General features: G+C 39.5%; 3 protein-coding genes across 5 annotated transcripts in view; all 3 read right to left on the bottom strand.

Annotated features, from left to right (window-relative positions):
- marchf2 (membrane-associated ring finger (C3HC4) 2) overlaps positions 1-2,804 on the bottom strand; it is an 8,336-nt gene extending 5,532 nt beyond the window's left edge. Inside the window, exons 1-2 of the mRNA XM_020612286.1 lie at positions 2,322-2,804; positions 655-937 (exon numbers count right to left, since the gene is read on the bottom strand). Of these exons, the coding sequence (XP_020467942.1) occupies positions 655-836 (182 nt within the window). The 5' untranslated portion in view covers positions 837-937; positions 2,322-2,804. The remainder of the gene's footprint in view (positions 1-654; positions 938-2,321) is intronic.
- An 86-nt stretch (positions 2,805-2,890) lies between these two features.
- LOC109966991 (ras-related protein Rab-11B-like) lies at positions 2,891-6,365 on the bottom strand. The gene is made up of 5 exons (XM_020612287.1): positions 6,181-6,365; positions 5,252-5,447; positions 4,630-4,823; positions 4,432-4,512; positions 2,891-4,342 (listed from the first exon to the last, which is right to left on the bottom strand). Exons 1-5 carry the CDS (start codon positions 6,218-6,220, stop codon positions 4,197-4,199), a joined length of 657 nt encoding a protein of 218 aa, XP_020467943.1. The 5' UTR covers positions 6,221-6,365; the 3' UTR covers positions 2,891-4,196.
- A 4,246-nt stretch (positions 6,366-10,611) lies between these two features.
- Positions 10,612-14,841, bottom strand: part of pip5k1ca (phosphatidylinositol-4-phosphate 5-kinase, type I, gamma a) — a 52,021-nt gene continuing 47,791 nt past the window's right edge. Inside the window, exons 18-19 of one of the 3 annotated variants that reach the window (XM_020612256.1) lie at positions 12,135-12,224; positions 10,612-10,789 (exon numbers count right to left, since the gene is read on the bottom strand). In XM_020612256.1, coding sequence (XP_020467912.1) covers positions 10,787-10,789; positions 12,135-12,224 — 93 coding nt within the window. In that variant the 3' untranslated portion in view covers positions 10,612-10,786. The other 2 variants (XM_020612257.1, XM_020612258.1) reach the window with 2 other exon arrangements.

Below are 14,841 nucleotides of genomic sequence, written 5' to 3'. Positions count from 1 at the left end.
GCCCAATTTTTCAGTTTTTTATTTGTTAAAAAAGTTTGAAATATCCAATAAATTTTGTTCCACTTCATGATTGTGTCCCACTTGTTGTTGATTCTTCACAAAAAATTACAGTTTTATATCTTTATGTTTGAAGCCTGAAATGTGGCAAAAGGTCGCAAAGTTCAAGGGGGCCGAATACTTTCGCAAGGCACTGTATACACACACACACACACACACACACACACACACACACACACACACACCCTAATAAAGAACAAGTAGAAGAACAAGGAGGCTATCATTAGCTACAATTTAAGCATTCAGCATGAGATGATGAGTGTACGTTCAGATTACCTGCTGAAGTAACTCAAATCGGACTTTTTTTTCCCCTCCCAATGACTCATCTTTTCATGGAAGTGTGAACAAACCAAACCAGATCTTGGTCCAGATGTTGTTATTCTTGTTTAAGCACAGGTTACATTTCAGTTCAATCTCCACATACATGACATTGGCGTTGAAATCAGAGCTGGATACATCTCACTTACAAACATAAATGTGAACCATCAACACAACAACAACAACAACAACAACAAAAAAACTGGATCTGGCAAAAAGATCAAAACTGAGCATGAGCATTCAGGTCAGTAGTGTGATCGTAGCTTTCGTCAGTGTTACCTTTGTGTGCCCATGGGTTTGAGCACAGAGGACAGCAACCGTCCATCTATGGCTGTGACCTGGGTGACATAGAGCACCTGGCATCCCTCACCACCTGCTTCCTCCACACTCTTCCACAGGCCCGTGCTGCTGGCACAGTCACACAGTGAGCCAGGCAGGTGGCAACACCCACCTGTCGTCATGGTTACAGTGGCCAGACACTGGCTGCAGAGATGGAGGTGGGGGCGTCTGGGTCAGAGGCGAAGGTTGACTCGGTTCTCCACAAGCTGGGAAATGTTAATTTCTACAAATGGATAGAAAAGCAATGACTTTTCATATAACCTATATCAAGTACTTTTACTGAAGTACTGTACTTGGGTAGAATTCTAAGTTACTTAGATTGTGTAATTCCAATTTATGCTGCTTTGTACTTCCTCTTCTCTACATCTTACAGCCACGTTGTACATTTTACTCCATTACATTTATTTTAGTCACTTTGCAGATACAGAGTTGTCCAGCAGTATTTCAAGTAGTTAAAACTGTAAGTGATTCTTACACACTGATGCATCCATAACTATAATACTTTAATATAATATATAGTTTTTGAATGAGTCTTTCTATATAAGGAGCACTTTGGCAATGCTTATACTTATATATTTTGACTTAATTACAACTTTGAATGCAGGACTTTTACTTGTAACAGTATGTTTGTGGTGTTGGTTCTTTTACTTAAAGCAGCTTGTACTTAAAAACAAATGTCCACCACTGAACAACAGGGTATTAAAACAAAAAAACAGTCATTTGAATACTGTGGTAACGTTAGCTTAAATAAAATGTTTATTAAAGCTGTAAAACATTTTCTGTTTGGTTATTAAAAATCAATGAAATTAAATATATTTAAAATTGCACCCAACATTATGAACAATATTGTATTTTGTATAAAGTCAATGTAGACTTAATCTACGTACACACAACGTTGTTACAACAGATCTTATCTGAAAGTATGTTTCATCACACATCATTAATTTCCTGCCACGTGAGAATCCACACAGACTTTTTGTCATTTACAAGAAACCTGTCCATGTGGAGGTGGGACAATTTGCCTGAAGCAGCTGCTTATCCAGCGAGTTTGTTCATCGGTGGCAGCGAGTGTAATGTGTAGCAGATTGATAAGAAGCTGTCTGCCCTCACTGCCTCACTGATGATAGGAGGCCAACAGCTACAGCATATACTTTATTTGTCCTGCTGTCTTTAAAATGCTGTTATTCATTACAGTAACAGAACAGTGACAAATGAATATTTTGGAATGTGATGTTTACATTTCGATGAGACACATCCATGACTAAGTGGGCGTCCATGACTAACGTTAACCGCTGTAGCCAGATGTGACAGCTTTGATCCAGACTACTGTCTGGAACAGTGTAGTATCGTGTCATCTCAACGATACGTACATAGCAGTGTCACAGCTTTACATATCAAGAAGATAAACGCCAGCTGTCTAAATTTTATCCAGCAGCCATTCTGTTCTCGATGTCAATCTGTTGTCCATTTTTATTGTCTGGAAAATAAACGTGGTCAGTGCCTTATCACAGCTGTATTGTCTGCTAGCTGCCAGCTGTCAGGAGCTACAGTCAGCTGCTAGTGCTGGTGCAGCTGGTGTAAAAATGAACGCAAAAAAGTCTACTCACCCGGTTTCGTCTACAGAGTTGTCTTACGGCTGCGGGCATTACTGCTCCAATAACCCCCCATTTCTTTCGCTATTCATATTTATACGTGTGTGTGAATTAACAGCAGTACTGCTAGCTAGCTAATGATATGTCGTTCAGCCTTGAGCTAGCTAGCAGCTCTCAGCTGATAACGCACAGCAGGCCAGGCTTCCGCTTCCCCGGGGCTTTAAATATACCCCAGAGGCTCATCATCAGCTGTCTGACTCTATAGAGAGCACAGGGCAGACGAGTGCCAAACACAGTCTGGACAACTTGTGAACAGCAACAGCTTTCCAAAGGGAGGGGCGCGGACCGAAACAGCACATGCGTAACACGGCCACAAGAATGTGTGTGATTTGTGTAATGCGCTGAAAACGTTACTGGTCGTCTTTAAGCGAGTTTTGTTAAAAAGCACAAAATTATGTCCACAGTATTTTATTGTAGTCCTAGAAAAGACCTCAAAACTGCGTAGTGAATATTCATAATTGATTATGGTTAGTAGCCTAATACTTGTGTAGGCCAGTAGCCAGACAGCAGCAATGTTGTCCATATTAGTTTGAACAGCAATGTAGTTTAATGTGTCAAATCAATCACACTTGAAAACATTCTAGCAGATGGGTGGAGGGGGTTTCACAGCCAACCACCAGAGACAAATTACATTTCTGATTTTCAGTTCCAGTTTCCCAACCAACAACCATTTGTGGTTTCAATTTGTTGAATTTCAATTGAAACGCTATTACACAGCTTTATCCATTTCCTTTAACAGATATCACATTCACATGCCAGCAAAGGTTGCTGGAACATATGAAAGGAAACCACAAAGCGCATTTTTGTAATTTCCACTAACATGGCTTCTCTTAGAAACACAAAAATGTCACTTGTTAAAGATGCTGAGTGTATTTAAAAAACATCAGATGATTTGCTCCACTGAAATTATTGGACATAAGTGCAAGAAAGCTAAGCAAACTCAAAAGAGGAACTAAACACTGAGCTTGTTCCTGATTATTTCACAAATAACAAATCATTCACCATAATCTAGAACAGTATTTTGCTATACAGCATTTTACACATTTCTTTCAAAAAGCCTGGAATGTCAAATACAGCAATGATTTGCAAATTTAGTAGCCTTGAACAAATGAGAAAACCCAAAACTGATATTGATTGTATCCATCTTCTTTGATATCTCTGTGCACTAAGATTAACACACTAAACACTTACAAATACAAATAAAAACACTTAATCTGTTTCACACTTGCCCATGACTTAAGTCAGACAGTCACAGCCAGTCTGGTCTCTGGCTCATGCTAATTTCATGCCACAGTGGGCACAGGGCTCAGAAGTGAAACAAAATGAAAGAGGCGGCCAGAAACTCCACAGTGAGTATGCATCAATCCTCCAAAGTTATATTCTCCTCAGCTCCTCTTCTATAACTGTATTACATGACAAGCAGAATCAGGTTATCCACACAAAACTGGGATCTCACTGTAGTAGATCATGTCACAGGTCTGAGGAAAGGAGGCAAGCAGAACACACTCAGAGCACTGATCAGCAGGTCTAGTGATCCCTCACTGTTCCTCCAGGAGCAGGTCAATAGGACCATAAAGGCTGGTAAATTAAAAAGAAACTGCAGTTTACAACATCTTAAAGATTAACTTCACAAGGCTGTTAAGGTACAAAAGACAGGGGTTCCGCCCAAATTACAGCAATGAAGAAACACAAAGAAGAAACCACTGAAAAGGAATGTCAACTACAGGATATTGGATCAGAGACTTCTGAGATTATCATGTTGAGCAAGCATGACTGACTGAAAAGAGGAAAGGCTGACAAAAAGTCACACAGGAAAGGAATATACAAGTGTCACAGGCTTTGGCAACAAGGGAATCTGTTGCCCCTCTGCCCATCCGTGGTTGGGGGAACACTTATGTCCACTACATTGTTGCCTGGAGAATCATCATACGCAGATCTGTCTGATATTTGCTTCTGAGATACAATATGGTAGATTTCTGTGAGAGAAAGCAGTAGTGATTTAGTTCAGTTAAAAGTCACATTTATATTAACCTCCACATTATCACCATTTTCCCCTTGTTCATACCTGTGAGGATGTTCTTAAAGGCTTCTTCTACGTTAGTGGAGTCCAAAGCTGAGGTTTCAATAAATGAGAGAGTGTTCTTTTCTGAGGATCAGAAAAATATAAATTATAGCATTTTTTATAAATTGCTTAAATAAAACCTGAATTACCCAAGATAATCCTCATTTGTTGTGTCCATAATGACAGCACTTGGTGATTTACCTGCAAAGGCTCGAGCCTCATTGGTGGGCACCACCCTGAGGTGGCGGAGGTCGCTCTTGTTGCCAACCAGCATGATGACGATATTGCTGCCTGCGTGGTCCCTCAGCTCTTTCAGCCAGCGTTCCACGTTCTCATATGTCAGGTGCTTGGCGATGTCGTAAACCAGGAGAGCCCCGACTGCACCTCGGTAATACCTGGTGACAGGAGAGCAAGAGAAGAAACTGTCGAGTCAAGGTTTACTGTTCAAGTACAGTAAATGTGTATTGACATGTAACATTTATCACCAAATTAAACAAAATCCAGGCATGAACGTCATTTTGGGCAGCTTTCCAAAGAAAGTGAATGTTTACTTGCATGTTTACATGTTGAACTTCCTTAAATTGTCTATGCCATGTTTAACATTGTCACATTATGTCAGCCAAACCTATGTATTACATAATGGAATTAGAAATGTGTCCTGGGATTGAAGATGCTCAGACATGTAATTCATCAAGCCAAGGAGCTCAACCAGCACCTGCTTGGCTATCCTTAGTGAGAAATATTAGCCTATAAATTACCCCGTTATCACAATCCTTGTAAATAATACGTTAAAACAAAAACAAACAAAAAAAACTAAACTCACGCTGAGGTGATTGCTCTGTAGCGCTCCTGTCCAGCTGTGTCCCAGATTTGAGCCTTTATCATCTTGCCATCCACCTGGATGCTGCGGGTGGCGAACTCCACCCCGATGGTGCTCTTGCTCTCCAGGTTGAACTCATTTCTTGTGAAACGGGACAGTAGGTTACTCTTCCCCACTCCAGAGTCTCCAATTAGTACAACTGCAACCAAAAACATTAGAATAGCAGCCCTGCTGTGTCATGTTGAAACAACGGGCCGAGATTGCAGTCTTCCTCTCACTGTTGCTTTGTACAAAATCAGTGAGTGCAACACTTTTAAGCTTCAGTGAACCCTGCAAAGAAGTTAATTAAGAATAACCGTTGTAGATTACAATAACACAGAATATACATACATTAACACATATTTTGTTATTTACAAACTCAATCCAGCACCTTGCTTCCTCCAGTTTTGCACTACTGTACTGTACACATTTAATACTTCATAAGTTACTAGTTTTTGTTCAATTCCTATTCAGACTTTATTCTGTATGACTTTATAGCAATGGCCCTTATTATGCATCATGCATCACCTGCCTATTGTTTATTATAAACGCAATTCACCACAGTATTACAAATTATATCTCCAGTGTTAGCAAGCTAGCTACTCACTTATCTAACGCCAGCCTGCTAATACAAAATGAAGCCACTAGCGGCACTAGACAATCTGATCAAAGTGTACACTGCTGAAAACAAATAGTCACACACACAATGTGTCGAATAGATGAATTTGTAACAGCTAGTAGTTACCAGCAGCTGTCACGTCATCGATAATCACGTTGCTACCAAGTATAGCTAACTTTAGCATTATTCCTGGCTTACTTCCTACTACTGTCACCAGACGTTTATCAGCGTGATGGAAACACGGTCAGTTATCCACATTTAAATACAAAATTACCTTTGAGCAAGTAGTCGTATTCATCATCTCGGGTTCCCATTGCAGAAGACTAGTTCTGTAAACTTAAGAAACTTACTTCCCCACAAGCAGTAGCAGTAGCACTATTACACCGTTGTTTTTGTCACTTACCGGGTCCCTACATAGATTTACATTCATTTCCAGGAGACTTACCCTAACCTTAACCCGAACCCGAACACTTAACCAAAGCCTACACTTGCTCTAACCTTACACCCCATCGTTTACATAAAACATGACAACGGCTGGTCCCCACAAAGTGACTTCCGGTCCCCACGAAGATAGTAACCCATGGATTTTGGGCTGCACAAGTATTGAAAAACAATGCCCCCCCCCCACACACACACACTACACTGGCAGCTTGCAGGCCACCCCACGAGCACGTGAGCTTAGGATCGTTGGTTTCGACCAATTGGGAATGTCATTTTATTGACTGACAGATATAATAGTCAATCATTTTCTTGTTTGAAAATTCCGACCAATCATTATGCACAGACGATAACACAGAGAGGTGTTACCTCTACTTGTTCTCCTTACTTGGAACAGCCTGCATACATTTTTAACAATATTTTACGTATAGATATATAGCGGTTTATAACCTAATATCCAGTCTCCAAAAAAGCTGGAAAAATGGATCATCTACACCCAAGCAAACACCTTAAAAATTCGAAATAAAAATAAGTTATACACTTGACTATACTATATTGTATATTAATCAACTATACAATAATCCCACAGTTAATAAAGAAGGTTGTTAATTAAGTAATAGACCAATTATTGTTAATTTATAGCTACTCCACTGTTTTGCATGCTCTTCATTCTTTCCAAGGAACCAAGGAAAATAGATGGACACATTTGCAACTTCTAAGCATTTTTACATGAGTGTTGTTGGGACAATTATGTTTCATTATTCTTCAAATTACAAAAGGATAGCTGTAGGCTGTTTGAGAGTCCTCTGTTTGTGGTGTGATTGAGGGTCATATTCTGCAGCAGCGCTTACAGTTGCTTGGTCAGAATGGACACCTGGCTGTGCACCAGGAAAGTAACTTTATCTTAAGGATTCAGAACGATCTCACTTGATCAGATGTTTTTTGGATCCTGCATTTACATTTGCAAATGCACTCTCTCTCTCCCACAGCTGCATTGTGGAAAGATGTGTCCTACTGGCAGGCCTGGATGGTAATGTCAACTGGTTGGTTCTTCTTTCTGTCTAACAGTTTAGTCTAGAGCAATATATTACAACCATGGACAGATTTCCATAAATGATTTCTAATCATTGTGGTGATTCCTTAACCTTTCACACATACAATGATGGTAAAAGAATGTATTATTAGTGGGGTTCAGTGGGTAGAGTGGTCATCTCCCAGCCGGAGGGTTGGAGGTTTGAATCTCAGTGCCTGCAGTCTACATGTCGAAGTGTCCTTGGGCAAGACACTGAACCCCCAAATTGCCCCCGATGGTTAGAACCATTGGTGTGAGATGGCTGCCTCGGTTCTGTACTGGAAACAAATTCCTTGTGTGTAACATACTTGGCCAAATAAAGTGATTATCCTTGTTATTATATGGTATTGAGCTTATATTTCTATTCTATTTATATTTTATTACATAAAATCCAGTCAAATGAATGCAAGTGTGCTAATGAAACAGAACTGAAGGTATGCCTATAGGCTCTAAGGTCCCTAAAATACAGTAAAACCAAAGCATCTGTTAGTCCATTTTGTTCTTTTAAGTCCTGAGGTCTTGAGTACCTACAGTAGTTAATCATATGACAATTATGACTTGTGAAGTCAGTGTTAATGCATAACGACTTAAAGTAGTCAGTAAAACTAAAACGTGACACCACCTCCATGGATAACAATTCATAAAACTGCTTTAATTTGTATTCATTCTGATTGAGTCCAAACATACACACATACACACACACAGACATGCTGCCATCTATTTATCCTCACGTATAAATAGATGCATCTACACAAATATATATATATATAAATACACATTTCTGATATGCATATTCATTTTGAACTCATGCTATGTCTCTGTAAAGGACTCTCCCTATTGGACAAGGGCACAGTGATTTGAAAACACATACACAACACAGCTGAAGTTGGAAGAATTCCTACTGATTCGAATGTACAGTAAAACCCACACATCTTTCCAATTTGGATATCTCAGAAAGAAACAGCTGTGGTTTATAGACCATAAATATAAAGCAGCTGCATCTCAAAAAAACACACCCAAGAATATGATACAGTAAATCATAGAAATTGTAATCATTTTTTGCTCAGCAGCAAAAATAAAACCAAATAAAAATAATATTCTCCAATTCAAATGGAAAATATATTTGTATATCTTTATATATGTATTTATAATTGTATGTACACATTCCTAGGAGCACAATTATGGAGAAAAAATAAATACAACGGCACAAGTGAAAAAATATAAACAATCAACCTACACAAAAAACTTCCTCAATAAAGCAATTAAAATGAACTTAAAGACTAGACTATACAATATATTGCTGCTATGGTCTTCATCTGACAAACAACAGAAACTGATTAGAACTGGCCACTGCACATGATGAAAATGGGCTGATTTATATTTTACACTGTCAGAAGTTGATGTGTCCTCCCTCACACGCAAACACACATAGAAACATACCAATCAACTGAAGCAACTGTTTCTGAAGTTAGATAAAAACTCAACTTTGTTGAACAGTGAACTCTAACCCTACAATGACTGTGATTGACTTCACCAACACACACGTGATAATCCTAAAATCAATGCTAAGCATCAACCTGTGTGAACAGAAACTCATACCTAAAAACTGAAATGTATGATGTCTGGTTAACATGACGTATGTTAAATTGGCCTCTATCACTAGATAATCTTCAGGTCCTCAAGTGCAAACAACAATTCGATCCATTTACAAACTGCTGTGTGACACCAAGTCAACACTGCAATGTAGTGTGCTCATTCAAATATACAGATAACAAGTACAATAGTGACTGCAAGTACTACAGCTGACGCTCTACAACTACAAACATTTGAAATTTCCAGTCAGTTGATTTCTTATTGTGAGGATGACCAGAAAAAGCAAATGTTACTGATTAGCTGATTCTTCCACTTGAAAAAAAAAGAAAAATGTGAAATTCTGTTGTTACAAATAATTTGTGTGTGTCTGTCCAAATATAGGGCACCACTGGAAGACATTGTAATGATGTGGTGATTACTATAATGACTGACAATGTCTGCTGCCTTAGTGCTGCCTTCTTATTTGAAAGCAGTAGTCCTAAGCCTCAGCCGTTTTCACAGGAGGTAAAGTGAACAAAATACTAACACCGAATTTACACAACAAAAATGTACAAAAAAACTGGGAAACTACTATAAGCTGCAGTGATGAAATGACTAAGAAAATCTTTGGATGCAAAATGAAACAAAAAAGACACCAGCAACAAGTGACAATTTAAATAAAATACAGACAGACAAAATAAATAAATGTTCACAATAGTAAAATAGCTGAAGAATTTTTTTTAAAAAAGTTTCAAAAACATTTACAGTAAATTATTCTATTATTTCAAAAATGTCTCATCATTGTTTTTATTCACTTAAGGAACTCCTGTTCTATGAGCGCAAGCAGAGTCCTCTACTCCACAGGTGTGACCACTCACTCCTCAGTGAGCACACTGAAATCTGTGTGTGGCATACTGTACAAAAAGGGTTGGTGGGCTTATTCTAAGTAGTTGAACTGTGAGGGGGGAGGAGTTACCTGTGGTGCTCAGTCCCATTCATTTTCTTTATTGACTTCCAAGTTGGAGCACTTTCAGAGCTTGGATGGACTTGAAAGTCTTCTGTACAACTACATCAGAAAATATCAGGCCCTTTCATAACACATCAAAAGTACAAACTTGTGTACATAAAAATGATCAAATGAGAAGTTAACTATGACTTCCAGCGTGCATTTCATTTAGAACATTCTAATGGCAGCAGGGAGCTGATTGTAGGGTCAGTATAATCTGCAGCTTAAATGAATTCATTTTCACTTCTGGGTCAATTATGGAAGAATTCAGTAAATATCTTGTAACAGCAAAGTGTTCCGAAATTGATGGAGCTTTGATTTGGATCCTCTGACTGACTCTCATATGGCAGCAGAAGCTCAGGTAGTATTGTTGTATTTAGTCTAATGTGAAACTGATGTTAAAGAAGAAGAGTTCTGCTTTGCAGAGTGAGTGGGCATACCAGATCCTGTTGGGAGGGCTGTGCTTGTGTTTCTATAACAGAAACAATACACATTACATTACTATGGTGTTTCATGTATGCCAGACACATATGTATTATGTCACACAATGATATCATTTTCAATAGTTACAGGTGAAAGGTGGGAATGGTTGGAAATCAGTGATGTCATCACTGATAGGACGCCCCCCCCCGTACTCTAGTCCCTGTTTTCTCTCATTGTGTTCAGTTTCTGTATGTGTGTCAAAAATCCTGGGATCAGACAGAGATCCTGCTGAGCCCACTGAGATCTGGATTTTGGACTGATGAGTCCTCTCCACCCACATGTTCACTCCTCTCTGTCAGAGAACAGGCTTTACTGTTGGAGAGGGACAGACAAAAAGAATGACCACATCAAACAGTTTTATTTCCCTGGGGTGTAAAATATGTATCTGCTCATGCATTATTTGTTAATGATGGTAAAACACTGAGTCAGCTAATCACATTTCATTTTTAAAAGGTTGTGGATACAGGAAAATAGAATAGATAAGGCCAGGTGAAATCTCATAGACATGACAAACACCCCTGAGTACCTGAAAATCAGGAAAGTGTAGATGTATTCATGCATTACACATTAAAGTGACACTATGTGAGTGTAAGTTATTGTGTACTGCTTTTTAAAGTCTGCTTGCATTTACCCCACATCTAATACATTTTAAGAGAATTATCTTAGAACAACTAATACTGCAAAGTAGGGATGTCTTGAACCAGCAAGAAATATTGTTATTGATCTGTACTCACTACATAATTCTAATGCAACTCAAAGCACATTGTGTATTTTAACTCACTGGGATGGACATTGTCTACCGCGGCTGAGAGGCTACTGTTTCACAAAAAGTAACAAGTGGCCTACAGATCTGCAGTGTCAAATTATGGAACTGGAAAATAAAAGAAGTTTGGCAGACAGTTTGGGATATTTTTCACACCTTCTGTCACACATGAAAAGAAAACCTTGATTCGGACATCCCTAGTGTTAGCTGTCTTGTCTGAGAATATGAAAAACAAAATGAGTCAGATAAGAATGTCATGCAGTACAGCATGGCAAATGCTGCTACACCGAACAAAGTAGACAAGCAGCCTTCCAGAGACCTCATATATAACCTCTAAGGGAAAACAGTCAGAGCCAAGCAATGTGGAGCCACATTTTTATCACTTTATCTGTCCAGTTTGTCAGATTTACCTATCATAAATGCTTAAAACAAATATATTAATGGATTTAAAAAGATCACCAACATCTTCTAATTAAAAAATTATGTCCATGTGCAAGTATAATCATGAGGTGCGGGAGTCTGGTAATGCACAAGTGTAACAGCTTCATGCAGGCCGATAGAGTGGTGCAGTAAATACTGAGCAGCTTGTTGTTGGAGGGACACAGGATGGCTGGTCATGGGATAAATGGTCATGCAGGCAGTCACTGAACATTTCCACTCACTTAACAATGAGAAATGAATGCTGTAATGTAGAGGTAGGTTTCTGAAATAGAAATGGAATTTTGAACCTGAGAGGCTTTGTCTGCTTTTACTATAGATGCTTCTTACACAGGATACAGTTACCACTCATTCTTTCTTTTCTTGTTTTCCCAGATGAACAATCACCGCCAAACTGATGTTATTCCTTGTCTAAGGACCCTTCCTGTATACTTTAGTCCAATGCTTCTCACTTACTGTCTCTCTTTCCCAATCCCCATCTGGCAGGGCCTTAGACTCTGAGCCATAGTGTAGCGGAGAGTACACCCAGGTCCTGTCCTCTGGAGGCTGTTTTTACACACCCACCACAGCAGAGGGGGCCAGAGGGACAGAGGAAAAGCCAGAGGGTCAGAGACAAGCAGCAAGGGCAGGCAGGAGATCACAGGAGAAGAGGAGACAAGACAGGAAATGAAAATTAGGGATGCATTAAAGGAGCAAATGTTGCTGAGACATATTGGAAAGTGTGAAACTAAGTGTTTAAAATGATGAGTTAATCCTTTCAGCGGTTAGCAGATGTAAATATTAGCAAATAACTTGAGTACTGAGAAGTGATGTAAATAAAATGGTTGTTACTGATGTCTCTTTAAATCATGCATCTTAGTGTTAGTGCCCTGTTTGGACTAGCTCTTGGGAAGGAGGGTGAAGGAGTGGGAAGGAGGAGGTGGGCATAGGAAGAAAGCCAGAATTCTGGGACAGTTGGACACAGAAAGCACCTTCGGACAGAGCAAAATAAAAGAACAGGATGGGTTTTTTAATTTTCCTTTCCAACAAGCAAAAGCACTCTTTGCATTATGTCTCTGAAAGCTTCAGTAGGCTCCTTGTCACTTTAGTTACCAGCCCTTTAAGAAAAGGAAGCAGCTGCAACACAGGTGATAGCGACGGAGGTGGAGGTCGTGTGGGTTGATGTCACATGATCACAAAGCTCAGCACATTGGAGCTAACACTATCAACACAGGTGCAAAAGGATGAGACAAGGTGTTAGGGAGTGAGGAAACAAATTCAATAAAAGGTTAACACAAGAGAAAAAGAAACAGATGCTGTCAAAAAAGAAGAATCCAGTCTTTTGTTTAAACTTTCACTGTTTTCACCATGGGGAACGTAGGCATTGTTTTTCTTAAGTTTCAACACAATCACACAAACCATGACAAGCTGCGGCTCCAATGGGAAATCTTGTTTCCTCTCAACACTGTAATCACATGTTTCATCGAACAAACAGCAGATTACACAGGACTAATCTATTTTACTGCCAGGACAGACACCGCTTAGCCTACCATCTCACTTCTCACTTACTGGCCAAGTGGTCTGCCATTTCCTCCTCTGTCAGAAAGGAGTGACCACCCAGGTCCTCCCATCAGCAAAATGACTACACCATGGGTACATGACACATGGACAAACAAAAAAAGAGTTATGACAAACAGAGAAGAAGGACAGACAAGGAAAGGTGAAGTAACACCTTTCAATACCTGACAAAAGGAAGCAAGCTGAGGTGAAAATGGAAAAGATTATTCTGAGTGCGAGTAACCCCACAAAGATACACTGGATGAGTCAGTGGTGACAGATAGATTCACAAGTCTGGCAGCCCCTTCTGTTTTCCATCGCTTCCTTACCCATAAAACACTGCTATCTCACCGATTTCATTATGATTCACAAGGACAATTGCAGGAGTGAGAAAAACAGAAAAAAGAGCCCAGAAAGGATAAATAAAGAGCGAGAAGTTGAGAGGAAAGATTCAGGACCAAATGGAACAGGGGAAGAATGATTTAACACTTGAGGTAACAGAGCAGAAAGAACAGAGCAGAGGAGGATGCAGGTGAAGAAGTGAAGATGAAGGAGAGCCCAGCAGACTAAAGAACAAACAAATGTGAAGGAGTGTAGAGGTGCAGGATAGGAGAGGGGGAATCATAAAGAACAAATGTGGAGACTGTTGATAGTGGCTGAATAATTCAGACAGGAGCCACTCTGAGGAAGCTGTGAAGTGATAACATACACACACGTTTCCCTCTGCGATCAGTCCAGTCTCAGAGTTAAATGATGTGCTGTGTTTTTCCATATGGATCTCAAATGCTCAAGAGTTTTGCATAGCCTGGAACGATAGTTTAATAACATAGAAAAGCCATTTGTAGTGCCAGAACATACTATCCTACTATATAAAGTACCTACCTACCTATTCATCACTGATTGAGGAAAATAAGAACAACCCCAGGTTTCTTTTCAGCACTGTAGCCAGGCTGACAAAGAGCCACAGTGCTGTTGAGCTTAACATTCCCTTAGATCTCAGCAGCAATGACTTCATGAGCTTCTTTACAAATAAAATCACAACTATTAGAGAAAAAAATTGGTTGGACCACTCCCAAAGCTCTCACAGATGTGCCATCAAGTACATTGGCCTCATTTATACTTAGACTACTTCCCTTCCATTGATCTCAATGAGTTTACCTGAACAATTGCTTCATCTATATCATCAACATGTCTCTTAGACCCCATCCCGACCAAGATGCTCAAAGACGTATTGCCCCTAATCAACACGTCCATATCAGATCTGATTAACTTCTCTCTATTAACAGGCTGTGTTCTGCAGGCTTTTAAGGTTGCAGTAATTAAACCTCCAGTCAAAAAGCCTACTCTTGACCCAGGTGTCCTAGCTAATTATAGACCAATATCCAATCTCCCATTTATTTCCAAAATCCTTCAAAAAGCTGTTGCAAAGCAGTTATGTGACCACTTGCACAAGAATGATTTGTTTGAGGATTTTCAGCCAGGATTTAGAGTCCATCATAGTAGGTAGTGAAACCGCATTGGTGAAAGTCACCAATGATCTTCTCCTAGCCTCGGACAAAGGACTTGTCTCCATACTTGTCCTCTTAGATCACAGCATCTTACTGCAGAGACTTGAACATGTTATTGG

This window comes from Monopterus albus, unplaced genomic scaffold, assembly GCF_001952655.1.
Source record: "Monopterus albus unplaced genomic scaffold, M_albus_1.0 scaffold122.1, whole genome shotgun sequence".
In the NCBI taxonomy this organism is placed as follows: Eukaryota; Metazoa; Chordata; class Actinopteri; order Synbranchiformes; family Synbranchidae; genus Monopterus; species Monopterus albus.
The sequence above is the reverse complement of the archived record's forward strand: the minus strand, read 5'-3'. Positions and strand labels throughout refer to the sequence as shown.